General features: G+C 44.1%; 2 protein-coding genes across 16 annotated transcripts in view; one reads left to right on the top strand and one right to left on the bottom strand.

Moving 5' to 3' along the window:
• Positions 1 to 3: 3 nt before the first annotated feature.
• Positions 4 to 6189, bottom strand: RBM48 (RNA binding motif protein 48). 3 transcript variants are annotated; one of them, XM_021290886.2, is made up of 5 exons: positions 6170 to 6189; positions 2795 to 2985; positions 2530 to 2675; positions 1203 to 1738; positions 4 to 261 (listed from the first exon to the last, which is right to left on the bottom strand). In XM_021290886.2, the coding sequence occupies exons 1-5, from the start codon at positions 6170 to 6172 to the stop codon at positions 175 to 177; spliced, it is 963 nt and encodes a 320-aa protein (XP_021146561.2). In that variant the 5' UTR covers positions 6173 to 6189; the 3' UTR covers positions 4 to 174. The 3 variants fall into 3 exon arrangements, with proteins under 3 accessions (XP_021146561.2, XP_064907139.1, XP_021146562.2); XM_065051067.1 differs by lacking the exon at positions 6170 to 6189 and adding an exon at positions 5838 to 6005; XM_021290887.2 differs by lacking the exon at positions 6170 to 6189 and adding an exon at positions 5258 to 5981.
• Positions 6190 to 6206: 17 nt separating this feature from the next.
• The window catches only part of PEX1 (peroxisomal biogenesis factor 1), a 38737-nt gene continuing 30666 nt past the window's right edge, over positions 6207 to 14277 (top strand). For 10 of the 13 annotated variants that reach the window (XM_065051062.1, XM_065051059.1, XM_065051057.1 and 7 more), the window contains exons 1-6: positions 6207 to 6430; positions 9187 to 9330; positions 10855 to 10938; positions 11186 to 11300; positions 11390 to 12162; positions 13509 to 13628. In XM_065051062.1, coding sequence (XP_064907134.1) covers positions 6302 to 6430; positions 9187 to 9330; positions 10855 to 10938; positions 11186 to 11300; positions 11390 to 12162; positions 13509 to 13628 — 1365 coding nt within the window. In that variant the 5' untranslated portion in view covers positions 6207 to 6301. Of the gene's footprint in view, positions 6431 to 6475; positions 6864 to 9186; positions 9331 to 10854; positions 10939 to 11185; positions 11301 to 11389; positions 12163 to 13508; positions 13629 to 14277 lie in introns of those variants that run through there. The other 3 variants (XM_065051065.1, XM_065051066.1, XM_065051064.1) reach the window with 3 other exon arrangements.

The raw sequence follows: 14277 nt of genomic DNA, 5'->3' as shown, positions 1-14277 counted from the left end.
GGATACGATTGTGAGAATAATATATTTATTCATTCCAAGAAACAAATTGATTCAATTTTTTAACAGGGAATTGCTTAGAAGTTACAGTATAAAAATATTTTTTACATTTAAAAAAAAAGTATTTTAAACTAAATCCTTCACAAAAGGAGTGTTGGAAGATGCTGCCAGCAGTATCTATATTCTTCTTCTCTGCTTTACAAGGGGTTTGGCTGAGCTACTCTCTGGCTTTTCCACAGATGTTCTTGAAACAGAATCTGCTACCTAAAACAGGAAAAAAAAATCTTAGTAAACTGTAAGCACTCCTTTTTTTATGCTAGTTTTAGAGTAAGGCCATGTCTCCAACACCTGAGTAGTGGGAGGAATATATTACTATAACCCCACTTGTACTGTATTTTCCTGCAGAAAAAGGGAAAAAATAACACCAATGGCAGCATTAAACACAACAGAGCTGAAACTTACAAGTGTTAGCAGTACCATTTTTGTATTTTAACCCCACCAGCTGGTTTCAGATACTGAGCGACAGAGTGGTGCATATCACACCCCTCCCTACCAGAGGCATTTTAAAGTAAGGTTTTGTATCCTTTTTAAACTCGGGTACTTCAGGAAGGGAAAGCTAAAATGTGTGCTTTAGCGCATGTTTTACGAATGTATTTAATATAAGGGGTGATTATTTCTAAATGTGACTGGAGAACAGTTCTTTCAGAACAGACCAGTTAGTCATAGTCAAGGGAGTGTTTTCATATCTTAATTTAAATGGAAAGTTATCTCAGGAGTGTTTGACCTGCTGATTGATGAACATCCTCCATAAAAGGACATGCTTCTCAGGATAGAATTTGTGGTTCTGTACATCTCTTAATGCCATAAGAAGTGTTGGAGCAAAATTAAAATTGAACCCTGACTTTATTATTACTGCCAAAGTTATCATGTCTCCCCACATGGAAAAAAAGTGCAGTTTACTAAAAATCAGCTAGGACCAAGCACTGACATTTATACTTTCTGAAGGGTGGTATAAGAGGTATGGAGTAGAACGGCCTGCAATATTCTGCATTATGAAAGAGCTAAGTAGTAAGAAAGCTACCTTTAAGTGGCAAATAAACTGATAATACTGAATAAATGTTGAATTATCTTAGGGTCTTCTTTGGATAACAAGCACATAATATGTATGTTTGAAATGAAAACACCAGAATTTTCAGAATCCATACCTCTTTCAGTTTACTTCGAATCAATGTAGCTGAAGTATTCAATGAGTCGTCATCCATGTCCACTTTAGGTATTTCTGGTAGCCGTGGACCAATAATGACCTCAGTATTGTCCGCACTTGTTCCAATGAGGGAAAATTTGTTACCTTCTTCCCTCTTCCTCTTACGTTCTTGCAGGTGAGTTGTACGAGGCATAAACCTCTCGACACCGTTATCAATCGGAACTGTTCTTTGCTGCATTAAAGGAGCCGGTGGAGTACATCCCCCTGGACGTACACTTCCAGTTAGGGATGTGTTTTGACCAAAGTACCCGGAAGTTTCAGCACAACCATTATCATCCTGGGGAAGTGTGAACAGGCTCTGATGCAGATTCCCAGATGGGTGCCCTGTGTTGTGGGACGCCCTGTGAGAAGCTGAAAAGCAGGACGGACCCCAGTTACCGGTTGTCTGTGACCCTGATGTACTCCACGGACAGCCACCCTCAGAGTTCTTTGAGATTGTCTTCTTAGGCCCCTCTGCTTTTTTTAACACAAAGCAATCTTTAAAAGAAGAAAAAAGTAGCTTTACTATTTTATGTCATAAAAATAAGAAAAAACATGTAATACAATTACAGAAACAATAGCAGTGATATTTCATTCCCAGCCAGCCACCTTTCTGTGATTCGTTTTTCCTAAGTGACACCTTTCAAACTAAAGTTTTCCAGCCTAGTCCCTCTGCTCGTTTGAGAGGAATGCCTGAGCACGAGAACTTGAGCAGAAGAACTTCAGCAGTTCTGAGAACACAAAGAGAAGATTTCCAATATTGCAAATCAATTATTTTTACTTGCAGTTAAGACTTCAAGGATAGGCTGTCTTGCAAAATTTAAAAAACAGGTGTTTCCATGTTAGAAAGAAAAATCAATTATTTTACTCCCTTTAAGTATCCTCATGCAACAGATAACGATACCAAAAGCACAAAAAGGAGTAGCCTGTGCTTGGCCATTTGCTTATTTCTCAGCTTGCTCAGCCTTCAGTGCTGCCCAGAACCCTGCAGTACAGCAGCCTTCGTGAACCCGGTGCATTCTCAGCATTCCTCCGGTGCCAACACATATGTTGGAGGAATTTTTTGTTGAAGGCTCTGGTATAGTCACCTTCCTTACAAACTGTCCCTTTGGGCAAGCCTGAATAAGCTGGAACAAGGGTGAAAAGATGATCCTAGAATTCCTGTCAGTGCTTGAAATTTCCAATAACATCTTGAAAAGAAAGCAAAAAGGAAATACTTCACTTTAACTAAAACCCTACCCACCCCTGAAGTGAGATGTTCAGATTCTAGAGAAAATTTTAGTACAAACCTCTCTGATTTGTTGCTTTTGCTATATACTTTCTTCTGTCCTGCAACTTCTCCCTAGTTTCTTGGACTGTTTCAAATTCTGGAGCATAGCACACATGCAGCAAACTACCAAAGAAACTTCGTTCATCCATTTTTTTCTTGGCCACCCTGAAGGGAATTAAATTGTATTGGCAAAACTGAGGATTTTACGTCAGCTTTCTAGTACTTTAACAGATTATAAATAAAAGATTAAGACAGCAAGAGGCAGATATTGCCCTGTCCAATACCTTGCACATTGCAGTTTTTGGAATTTTATAAGATAAACCTCAGTAAATTGTTCTGCTGGATATTCATCTAGTGCATGATACTCTTCAATGGCACCATATAATGCAAACTGTTCAACTAATTCCTTCATAACTCCTAATGCAGGGACTCCTTGTATTAGTAAATAACGAGATTCCAAGTTGATAGTATAAACCTGAAAAAAGAAAAGAACCAGTGAGAACAGTGTTTTAAAATGTTTACATTCTTGCTTTACTGCAAAAGGAAGGAAATTTTCTTTGCATTTTCGTTTGTTCCTCAAATTCTGTCAAGGTGCTGAGAATCCCTCAGTGCTCTGTTTTGACTTTGGACTCTTGCAGGAGCACTAAGTGCCCAGTTATCTGGGACTTCGTCATCACCGAGCGGGAACTGAACTCAAGTTTCTATTCAAACTAGAATACAAATTAGAGTTGACTTTTCTCTGCCAGGTCAGAGCGCTGCCACTTGCTGAGTAAAACCTGTAAGCCTCTGATGAATTTCCCTGCAAGACTGACTAGTAACCAGTTAATATGAGGCACTATCAAAATAAAGAAAAAAACACTGTAAAACCTGCCTTGTTCACAGGCAGAAAGGCCACGCAGTTAAAACAAAGGGAGCAGATCATGTGTGTACAAAGCTGCCTCCTCGCTACATTGATCAAGCAGCATGTGTTTTTAAGACAGACAGATACAAGTAAGATGCTGAGACAAACAAGGTCTTTCCCCAGCAGGTTAAAAAACCCAAACTACTCTTTTCTGCTTTGTGTAATGACTGATGCACAACACAGACTCTAATCAACGTTCTGTGACAGCTCACAACATACCCTAGGCAGCTAAATGATAAAATCAAAGGCAATTCATTCTGACTTTGTTAAAATAAACAAATAAAAAATATAGATTCCATGTGCTACACATCCTTCTCAAAAAAACAGCAAATGCAGAACAGAGTGGGAAAACAGCTGTCAAACTGCAAATGTAAAAGATACTCTCTGCAAACAGGTTACATAAATTGTTCTGACAGCAGCTTGCTACCTGGTTTCTTTCTCGAGTCAGCCCTAGAAGGTGCCCTTACAGCACACTGTACGCTAACGGCGCACACAAAAAGCAACCCCAGCATTTCTGCTGCTGTAAAAAGCCGTTCCCGCTCCGCAGCAGGCGAGGCCCACGGTGCGTGTCCTTCCCCTGCGGTGCCCAGGGGCTGCTGGACACCGGAGCACCCAGAGGGGCAGTCTGTGCACGCTGGGCCTGCCCCGTTCAGCAGCACCGCAGGCCCAGCGGCTCCCGACAGCGACATCCAGCTCCGCAGCCTCCCTCGCACCGCTAACCTTCGCTCCTGACAGCGACATCCAGCTCCGCAGCCTCCCTCGCACCGCTAACCTTCGCTCCTGACAGCGACATCCAGCTCCGCAGCCTCCCTCGCACCGCTAACCTTCGCTCCTGACAGCGACATCCAGCTCCGCAGCCTCCCTCGCACCGCTAACCTTCGCTCCTGACAGCGACATCCAGCCCCGCAGCCTCCCTCGCACCACTAACCTTCGCTCCTGACAGCGACATCGAGCTCCGCAGCCCCCCTTGCACCGCTAACCTTCGCTCCTGACAGCGACATCCAGCTCCACAGCCTCCCTCACACCGCTAACCTTCGCTCCTGACAGCAACATCCAGCTCCACAGCCTCCCTCGCACCGCTAACCTTCGCTCCTGACAGCAACATCCAGCTCCACAGCCTCCCTCGCACCGCTAACCTTCGCTCCTGACAGCGACATCCAGCTCCACAGCCTCCCTCGCACCGCTAACCTTCGCTCCTGACAGCGACATCCAGCCCCGCAGCCTCCCTCGCACCACTAACCTTCGCTCCTGACAGCGACATCCAGCTCCGCAGCCTCCCTCGCACCGCTAACCTTCGCTCCTGACAGCGACATCCAGCTCCACAGCCTCCCTCGCACCGCTAACCTTCGCTCCTGACAGCGACATCCAGCTCCACAGCCTCCCTCGCACCGCTAACCTTCGCTCCTGACAGCGACATCCAGCCCCGCAGCCTCCCTCGCACCACTAACCTTCGCTCCTGACAGCGACATCGAGCTCCGCAGCCCCCCTTGCACCGCTAACCTTCGCTCCTGACAGCGACATCCAGCTCCACAGCCTCCCTCACACCGCTAACCTTCGCTCCTGACAGCGACATCCAGCTCCACAGCCTCCCTCGCACCGCTAACCTTCGCTCCTGACAGCAACATCCAGCTCCACAGCCTCCCTCGCACCGCTAACCTTCGCTCCTGACAGTGACATCCAGCTCCACAGCCTCCCTCGCACCGCTAACCTTCGCTCCTGACAGTGACATCCAGCTCCACAGCCTCCCTCGCACCGCTAACCTTCGCTCCTGTATTTGGCGCAGAACTAGGCTACCTGTGCCACGCGCATTTCTTACAAAACACAACACGGGAGTTACTAGACTTACCAGACTCAAGCCAAACTCTTTCTTCCAGCATCTACCCTCTGCTTTTTTGCATTAACAGGCTAACATTTTAAGGTTTCAAACCCTTGTGGCAGGGCCCCACGGCACCGCACAACAGCGCTCTGCCCCGAAAGGGAGCACACACAACTCACAGGGTAGTTAGATACTAAAGGACGTGAAGCGCCTCAATAATAAGAAAGAAACTCCTCCAAGAAATAAAACCAAGTTTCCGCGGTGATTCTGCGATCCCAAACAGCCAATTCCTCCCCACGGGCGGGCTGATTTTTGGAACAAAGATCATCAGGACGGGGCAGTTTCGCGCAGTAAAGCCCGAGCCCGCGCCCCGGCCGCAAGGAGAGGACCGGGAGCATCCCGAACGGGGACAGGTGTCGACACCGCAGAGCGAGCGGCGCCGCGGCTGGCGGCGGGCTGGCGGCGGGGCAGCTCCGGGACACCGCAGCCAGCACCGACGCGCTCCACAGCCCGCCCGGGGACGCAGGGACCCGCTGACAGCCTCGCGCCGCCGCCCCCCCCGCAGAGGCGGCGCGTGCCGCGGCGCGCGGGAGGCCCCGGCCGGCCCCACCTTCACGGCGCGCGGCCGCCGCCCCTCCCGGTACTTGGCGCGCGACTCGCAGACCCCCAGCTGCGCGTGGTGCCGGCACGCGTCACCCGGGCCGCCGCCGCCACTACTGCCAGCCGCCATCTTCCCATCGCCCACCGCGGAGGCCGCTCTAGCCGCTCGCCGAGAGAACAGCCAATCAGGCAACGGACAGAACTCTCATTGGCTCCCACTGAGGCGGAAATCGACGGTGTCGATATGTCAGACTGAAAGAGTCGAAGCCCTCGATAGAGCAGCCAATCGGAGGCAGGGAATGAGTACATGCCGCGCCCGCATTGGACGGCAGAGGGTCATACCATTGTCTAGGGGCAGAAGGGGGATCTTGGGAAGGCCTGTCCCGCTCGCCCGCCTCCGAGCAGGCAGGTCCCTGCGGGAGCGGAGCGGGCGCGCAGTGGCGCCAGACTGCGGGGCCCGTACCGGCCGGCGGCATGTGGGGCAGCGGCAATCCCGGCGGAGGGGGAGCTGGAGCCGCCGCGGTGACGGTCGTCCTGAGCGGGACCCGGGACTGCTTCCTGCACCTGCCTCCCGTGCTGGCCTCTCACCTCCGCCTGCAGCAGGTACCGGGCCGGCTCCACTCGGGGCCTGGGCGGAGGGGCGCCTCGCTCAGAGAGGATTATGGGAGAACGCCGTCTCCCCGCACCCGCATGCCGTTGCCATGGTGACACGGAGCGCCCCTCCCCCGCTCGCTCCCCTCCCGCGCCAGCCGTCCCGCCGGCGGCGCTGCGGTGCCCGCGCGCGAGCGTGTCCCGCGGCCGGGCCCCGCACTCACGAGCGCAACGGGCCCCGCGCGCCCCGCCTCAGAGCGGGACCGTGCGCGGCCCCGCGGGTCGGGATGGGTTCGGGGAGCTGCCCTGCGCGGTCACCCGTTCTCGTCAGTGGAACGCGGTGCGGGCTGGAGCTGGCCTCCCTGACCTCCCAGCGCTGCTGGCAGCCGCGTCTCTCCCAGTGCGATGTGCTTTATACCAGCCTCCAGCATTAACCGGATAATGCGTAAGTTAGTCGGCCAGGTAGGAGGCAAGGTGGTAAATCCAAGCAGAATCACCATTCTCCATGCACGTTAATCTTCCGTTATATATTCCCTTACAGAAAGGGACTCCTGTCGGGCAAGGTCGTATTAAGTGCGTGGATCAGTTGTGGGAAGCGCACCTTAGATTTTGAATAACATCTCACATGTGACAACAAGAGCAAAGCCTGCGTGCATCCTGGTGTGATGAACACAAGGATTAAGGATGTGCGGGCAGAATAGCTTGGAGGAAAAATGGCAAGAACGAGCGGGAGGAGGAGGAGGGAGCTGGTGGCCGCAGTCCTGGCAGAGCCCTTCGCAGCCTGGCTGCCGTCATCCCAAAACCAGAGCTCTTCACCTGGTGTGCATACCAATGAGCCCAGTTTGGCACACAGAGATGGACACTGTTTATTACAGAGCTGCGCAAGTCTGGGTGCTGGAATAAAGCCAGCGTGCCATCAAGAAAAGTAACTGGCATTCTATACAAAATCTTATCACTACGTTCACACCCTTAAGAGCCAATTGGTTGCACAGTCATGTGTTGCATAATCCTTTTGGTGTATAATGGGCAGCATTCAGCCAAAGGATCCTTTATCCAACAGTCTTGAGATATGTGTTAAAGCAAGACTCAGCTAATTGTGCGGGCTTCAAACTGTCTAAAGCTGCAAGGTCAGTAGTGTCTGTAGTTTGTGATTAGGTGTTGTGCAAATCACTCTTTGTTATATGAGCAGACTGACCTAAAACTGAGAGGATTTACATATCTTTAGGTTAGCAATTGCAAACAGGATTCACTATTTTAAATGATGACAACAGCGTCACCCAGCATGCACAATCTGTGATGCCCTGCTACCTTCCCGTGGCCAGAAAGGAGATTTTGCAAAAGCAAAATCATCTAGACTTATAAAAACTTGTTATTTTTCCTTTGGAGTGGTGGAAGAGAGGTTTGTGGAGTTGCAAGAGGTTGCAAGAAATCCAAGTGCTGGCTTTGTTTCTGCTGCAGTTTCTGGATGTTCTACAAATTTGCTGGCAAGAAAGAGGAAAAGGGAGTGTAATTGCCTTGAAGTCTGGTAGTGTCATTCTGTAACTAATTGGCTATGGTGGGCTCCTGCTTTTACTTAACATGATCTGCAAAAGGAAGATACATGATCTTCAAAATCTTAATGGAAATGGCATATTAAATGCCAACTCCTCAATAAAAATGTTTAAAGTGGGATAAATAATTCTGTTAACAGATTGCACTGAGTAAATCATAAACTTAAATTGAATCAAAAGCTAAATCTAATTGCAGAAGTGGGTGATTAAATGGTCTATGAAACTTAACATACGACGGTTAAGACACTCAGGGAAAGTCTTTATCTGTGTGAATACAGGTAAGAGCTGTAAGTTAAGTATTACATTGAGTAAAAAGATCATGGAACCATTGTAGGTATTATCTGAAAATGTTTTCAGAGTTTATGAGAAGTCATATAATATTTGGAATTATTAGGGTACAGTTGTGACCAAAACAGAAAACATCGCTGTGTTAACAAGTAAATCTGTGGTGTATCCGCAGTATATTTTGTCTCAATCACTTGTTTTTTATAAAAATAGGCATTTTTGAAAAAAATACAGAAAATGTCAGTTGAGTCTTTTCATGTGGAAACTGACAGATCGTGTTAACATTCTTCAGTCTGGAATCAAAATTGTTGAGTGGTTCTGAAACAGATTGATAAAATCATTTTGTCTGAGTTTCTGTGATTTGTGACTGACTTAAATATTTCCCAGCTCATGGAAGCTCTCTGCAAATACCATGCGGCTTTCAACAGTTTGAAGCCTCCATGCAAATGTTACAATGCATGCAAGGTTTAAGCATATGCTTAAAGGTTTGTTCCACAGTTGGGAAACAGAAATGTGTAGTTATATGTTTCTGTATTATATTTGTTTGATAAGCTATAATACCGAAGAAGGGAAGAGGAATTATTTACCTTTCTTAAAAATAGTCCATAAAAATGAAAAGCTATTTAATAATTGAAACCAACACACACTTCTTTGTTGAGAGTTGTGCAAATAGGTAACGTGGAGAAGAATTCTAAGGAAGGTCTTGGTTATTAAGAAGTTGGCTGGTCTGCTGTCATTTCTAATAGAAACACCCTTTACATGTAAATGCTGCTAGTTATTGTTAGAGAATATTAATTAAAATAAGGCATGTAAAATCCAGAAAATATTTTTAATTCCTTTGATATCTCTAATCAAATACAGTTTAGATTGATGAGTAGTAATATTTTTTAGCTTGTTTGATGTTAATTTATTTTCTTTCTTTGAAACTGATAGGGCCAAGCTGTGAAAGTATCCCGTGGTCATCAGCCTATATTTTTGAGCTGGATGGAAATCAGGCGTCGAGGTCACCAGGGTGAAAATATTGCAGAGATTAACAGACAGTTAGCAGAAAAGCTTGGCATTAAAGACGGAGAGCAGGTTTGAAATGGAATCTTTTTTTCTTCTTTAAATAAAGAATATATTGCAAGGGACCTGAAAAAGTAATAATTTAAAAGTTAGCTATGAACTTCTTGTTTCGTGTGTTTAAACAGTTACTTCTGCTCATAGGAAAAGTTAACCATTATGAAACATCTCAAACATGAAAAGAAAGATTAAATCATTAACAATTTCCTAAATAGTGTTAGGATAGGCTTATGGGTAGGTCTTTGCCGTTTGGAGCCTCTATCTATCTGCAGTGCCATTAATGTTAGGAAAATGCACTTTTACAGAATCACAGAATGGTTGGTGTTGGAAGTGACCTCTGGAGATCCTCTAGTCCAACCCACCTGCTAAAGCAGGTTCACCCAGAGCAGATCACACAGGAGTGTGACCAGGCAGGTTTTGAATGTCTCCAGAGAAGGAGACTCCACAGCCTCTCTGGGCAGCCTGTTCCCTCAAAGTAAAGAAGTTTCTCCTCATATTCAGATGGAACCTCCTATGCTTCTGTCTGTGCCAGTTGTCCCTCATCCTGTCATTCATTGGGTGCAGACTGAAAGGAGTCTGATCCCATCATCTTGACACCCACCCTTGAGATATTTATAAACATTGATAAGATGCCCTCTCAACCTTCTCTTCTCCAGGCTGAACAGACCCAGCTCTCAGTCTCTCATAAGAAAAATGCTCCAGACCTCTAATCATCTTTGTAGCTCTCTGCTGGACTCCTTCCAGTAATTCCTTGTCCTTCTTAAGCTGGGAAGCCCTGAGCTGGATGCAGTACTCCAGATGTAGCCTCACCAGGGCAGAGGGGGAGGATGATCTTTGACCTGCTGGTCACACTTTTCCTAATGCACCCCAGGATACCATTGGCCTTCTTGGGTGAGAGAGCACATTGTTGACTCATGGTCAACCTGTTGTCAACCAGAACTTCAAGGTCCTCTGCAGAGCTGCTTTCCAGCAGGTCAACCCCTAACCTGTACTGGTGCCTGGGGTTAGTCCTCCCCAGGTGCCGGACCCTACACTTCCCCTTGTTGAACTTTAGGCAATTAAATGATTTGGGAATTATCTGATGAGAATATTTTCTCTGGCATTCATATTATCCTAAAGCAATTATTGATTTACTGAGTATTTCCTCTTGTTTGACTTATTTGGGGTTTAAATTTTCATCCTGTTTTTCCCCCCTTCACCATGTGTCCCCCTGGGTCCTCTTTCTTTGAACATGTACTTAAATTGGCCTCTCACTCTTGGACACGGTTGTAATTGTAATTGTAAACAATTCTTTAATTAGACAGAAGTAGAAGGGATGACCAAGATTCAGGGAGAGCTTTCTGACATGGAACTATTAAAATCTCAACATCCAAGGGTTTTTTTATATTAATAGGTAGAGATTTAAATAAATAAGTAAAAATAAAAAATAAAAGTATTACTCAACACAAATGTCACTTTTCTAGTTGAGTTAAAGATGGAGCTTTTACGTGTTTAAAAATAAAAACTTAACTATTTTGAACTGGTGTTGCTTTTTGCCAGGTATTTCTTGAACCCTGTTCCCATGTCTCCTCCTGTCAGCAAGTAGAAGTGGAACCACTCTCAGCAGATGATTGGGAAATTCTGGTAAGACAACCTTTTACAATGTTCGTGTCCTTTTCTTGCAGATAAGAGATTTTGCCACAAGCAGTTTTTTGCACAGTGCTTCATCTTTTTCAGTAAATACTAAATGAGTAAATACTAAATGTGGTGGGGTTTAATTGTATCTTGTGTTTCAAATGGTGTATTAGAAAGAGACGTAGAGTTTTTATCTTCAAACAAATATTAAAAATGTATGCAGTGTTTAATTTATAATGATATCACATTTTCCCAGGAACTGCATGCTTCCTCTCTTGAAAAACACCTTCTTGACCAGATTCGAATAATATTTCCAAAAGCCATCTTTCCTGTATGGGTTGAACAGCACACTCACATTTACATCAAAATCGGTAAGCAACAGTGCAGCCTCTTGTGTCACTTTGAGTAAGCTGTTTTGCAAGAGTGGATGTGTTCATTGACCTGCTTTGTTCATACTCAGGTACACTTATGCCAGCAGCCCCCTATGGGAGATTAGAACCATTCACGGAGCTTCTGATATGTCCCAAAACACGTGAACCTGAGGAAAACATTACCAGCACACCTTCCACAGAACGTGACATCTTGCTCAAAAGTTTTCTGAAAAATAACGTGGAGCAAGAAGAAACAGTAAAGGATCCTTTTGCCAAACAACCTTACTTAAAGCCAGGAGTCCTTGAACAGAGTAAGGCTGATGCAAACGTGGCATTTGGCTCAAATGTTCTGCCAAGTATATGGAATTTCATAGGGAGCGTTTTCTCTCATACATCTGACCAGAAACAAAAGACTCTGTGTGATAAAGATGAGATGAGCACCTTCAAAGACAAGCGGCTGAACTTAATTCGCATGGATTCAGTTTTTAGAGTGTGTCAGTCTCAGCCTCCCAGCGTGCAGAAAGCATCCGCCACTCATGCATTTCTGAAATGCAACGCAATTCACATTTTTCCTTGGAATTTAGAATTTATTGATTTGGATCCAAACCCTGTAGTATCTTACGGGAAAATTAATGAGTTGCTTTCCCCAAGACAGCGTCATCAAGAAGCAAAGCAAAACCTGCCACTTGAAAATCAAAAGCAGTTGACTAGTACGCAAGACGAAAATCATTCTGATTCTCGTAGCAGTCAAGCATACAGTGAGGGATCTGTTGTTCAGATTGTTTGGAACGGATTTGAAGACCTAAAGAGTGTCATAGAGTATGGCCACAGTGGGGAAGCCCTGCATGTTGGAAGAGTTTGGGTCAGTTTGAGCACACTATCTTTTGGGCTTTTTATTGGATAATGTTTTCTATTGGGTAATTGTGGAACTGGCTATTTGGGGTCTGGACTTTGTGCTAAGTTCTCAAGTAGCACACATTTGAATCAAATAATATTTACTAGAGCTGTGCTTTCCTGAAGTGTCTCATTCTGGACTGTGTTACTTACCATCGTCCAAGATGTACAGTATACTCTGGGCTTCTGCACCCTTAGCATTTTTGCACCAAATGGGGGAAATTTCTCAGTGTTTCTGGAGGGAATGCATGTTTTCTTCAAAATCCATTGGTAGCTACTGTGTTCATGAGAACGTGAAAGTATCTACTTCCATACATTCAGTACTGCTTAATGAGATTCTTTTAATCAGTTATCACTTTAAAACATGCTTTGGACTCTAGATGTCATCAAACTGTAAAGTGATGGGATCACATATCTTAGTGCTGCGTGATGTTTGCAAGTGTTTTTTGTATACTCTTTAATAACTAGCTTTTATGTAATTTAAATTATTTTAGTTTTTAGATACTATTTGGTAAGGTGACACAAGTCCCAGTGTGCAGACACTGACATTTCAGCTTTGTCTGTTCCTTCTTTCCTGGAAGCACATGTGGAATCAACAAAAATAGATAAAATGCACTCCAAATCACCATTTGTCTATTTTGATATAATACATTTCTCACCATTCACTTATTTTTTTTTTGTTGGGAATGAGACCAAGAGCCTGCAGTGGTCTTTACCACTAAATCTTTTGAGAGCCATGACAATTTTCCGAATGCCAGCAAGCATAAGTCTTTCAGACTTAACAAACATTTGTGAGATGTTTTCAACTTGGATATACTTTCAAAATAACACAGAATATTTGAAAAGTGGTTTCCTTTTTTTGAAAGGGCAAACTGGGTCGTATATTTTAGGGAAAGTGGGTTTTCTCTGTGTTGCAGACATGCTTAGTTCTGATCTGTATAATGGCCTATTTACCTGCTTATGTAAAATTAATTTTTATCAGTAAATGAAAGTAGAGTTGTTGTTTTTCTCCAATACTAAAAGCATTCTTACAACATTCTAACAATTCCTCCTAATTCTTCTTTTTCAACCTTTTGCTTTTACTTTCACAAATAGAATAAATGTGTGCATGAGAGAGCAAGATTTGGATACCACCATAGATTTTATGGTTTCCTTCTTAATTCTCTTGTAGATTACGACTTATAAACAGACTGATGATCAAATATAAAGGCTCTGTTAGTGATGAAGAAACGGATGTTGTACTGTATATGCAATGTTGTAACTGTTTTACTTTCTGATATTTCCTTTTTCTTTGTTTTATTTTAAATTTTTCAGATTCCAGATTGCCTGAGGAAAAAACTACGTATCGAAATGCATTCAACAGTCAGAATTCAGTCACTTGAATCTGTTCCTAAAATTCCTGTGTCTCTTAGACTGCAACCCAAACAGAACTTAGTGAGTTGATATTCTTGGTCACATACATTTTTGTACCTTGGAAAACTGATGATGTTGCTCTAGTCAAGGTGAGGGGGCGGGCAGTGGGTGTTATTTGTTTTCATTTGTTAGATGATAGTCTGGAAGTTGTATATTATAGAATCATGGAATCATTTTGGTTGGGAAAGACTTTTAAGATCATCTAGTCCAACCATTAACCTAACACTGCCAAGTTCACAGTCTGATGTATGACATCATTCAAAGGAATTTCTTTAATTTCTTTTTTTTAATAATTCCTTGTTTTTCTTTTTACTATATAAATAATTTAAATTAAGAAGATGCTATGATCTGCTTAAACAAGCCTTATCTAGTGACACTATTTTGGATTTTGATCAATGGTACTCTGCAAACATCAAGCCATTGAATATTGTTTTGCATTTTCTGTTTAATTAGTTCTCAAGCATAAACAACTGTTGTCAAAATAGCAACAATAGTTGATGATAATTTTGCATCAGACCCTCATCTGCAGTATATTAATACTGGTTCTGATGTAGTATATTTTAAGAATATATGTTTAAACCTATAGAAACCAAAAATTAATCATAAAGAGGAAATAATCTATTTTAAGTCTTCTGAGAGACGACATGCTTATACTCTTAAATACTGCAGT

This window comes from Columba livia, chromosome 2, assembly GCF_036013475.1.
Source record: "Columba livia isolate bColLiv1 breed racing homer chromosome 2, bColLiv1.pat.W.v2, whole genome shotgun sequence".
Lineage (NCBI taxonomy): Eukaryota > Metazoa > Chordata > Aves > Columbiformes > Columbidae > Columba > Columba livia.
The sequence above is the reverse complement of the archived record's forward strand: the minus strand, read 5'-3'. Positions and strand labels throughout refer to the sequence as shown.

Excerpts from the sequence above, each read along its gene's own strand:
- RBM48 (XM_065051067.1), bottom strand. The coding sequence starts at position 5,957 with ATGGCGGCTGGCAGTAGTGGCGGCGGCGGCCCGGGTGACGCGTGCCGG. Across the intron at positions 1,739-2,529 it reads AAAAGCAACAAATCAGAGAG|ATTGCTTTGTGTTAAAAAAA; the intron begins GTTTGTACTAAA and ends CTTCTTTTAAAG. Across the intron at positions 262-1,202 it reads TTCGAAGTAAACTGAAAGAG|GTAGCAGATTCTGTTTCAAG; the intron begins GTATGGATTCTG and ends TTCCTGTTTTAG.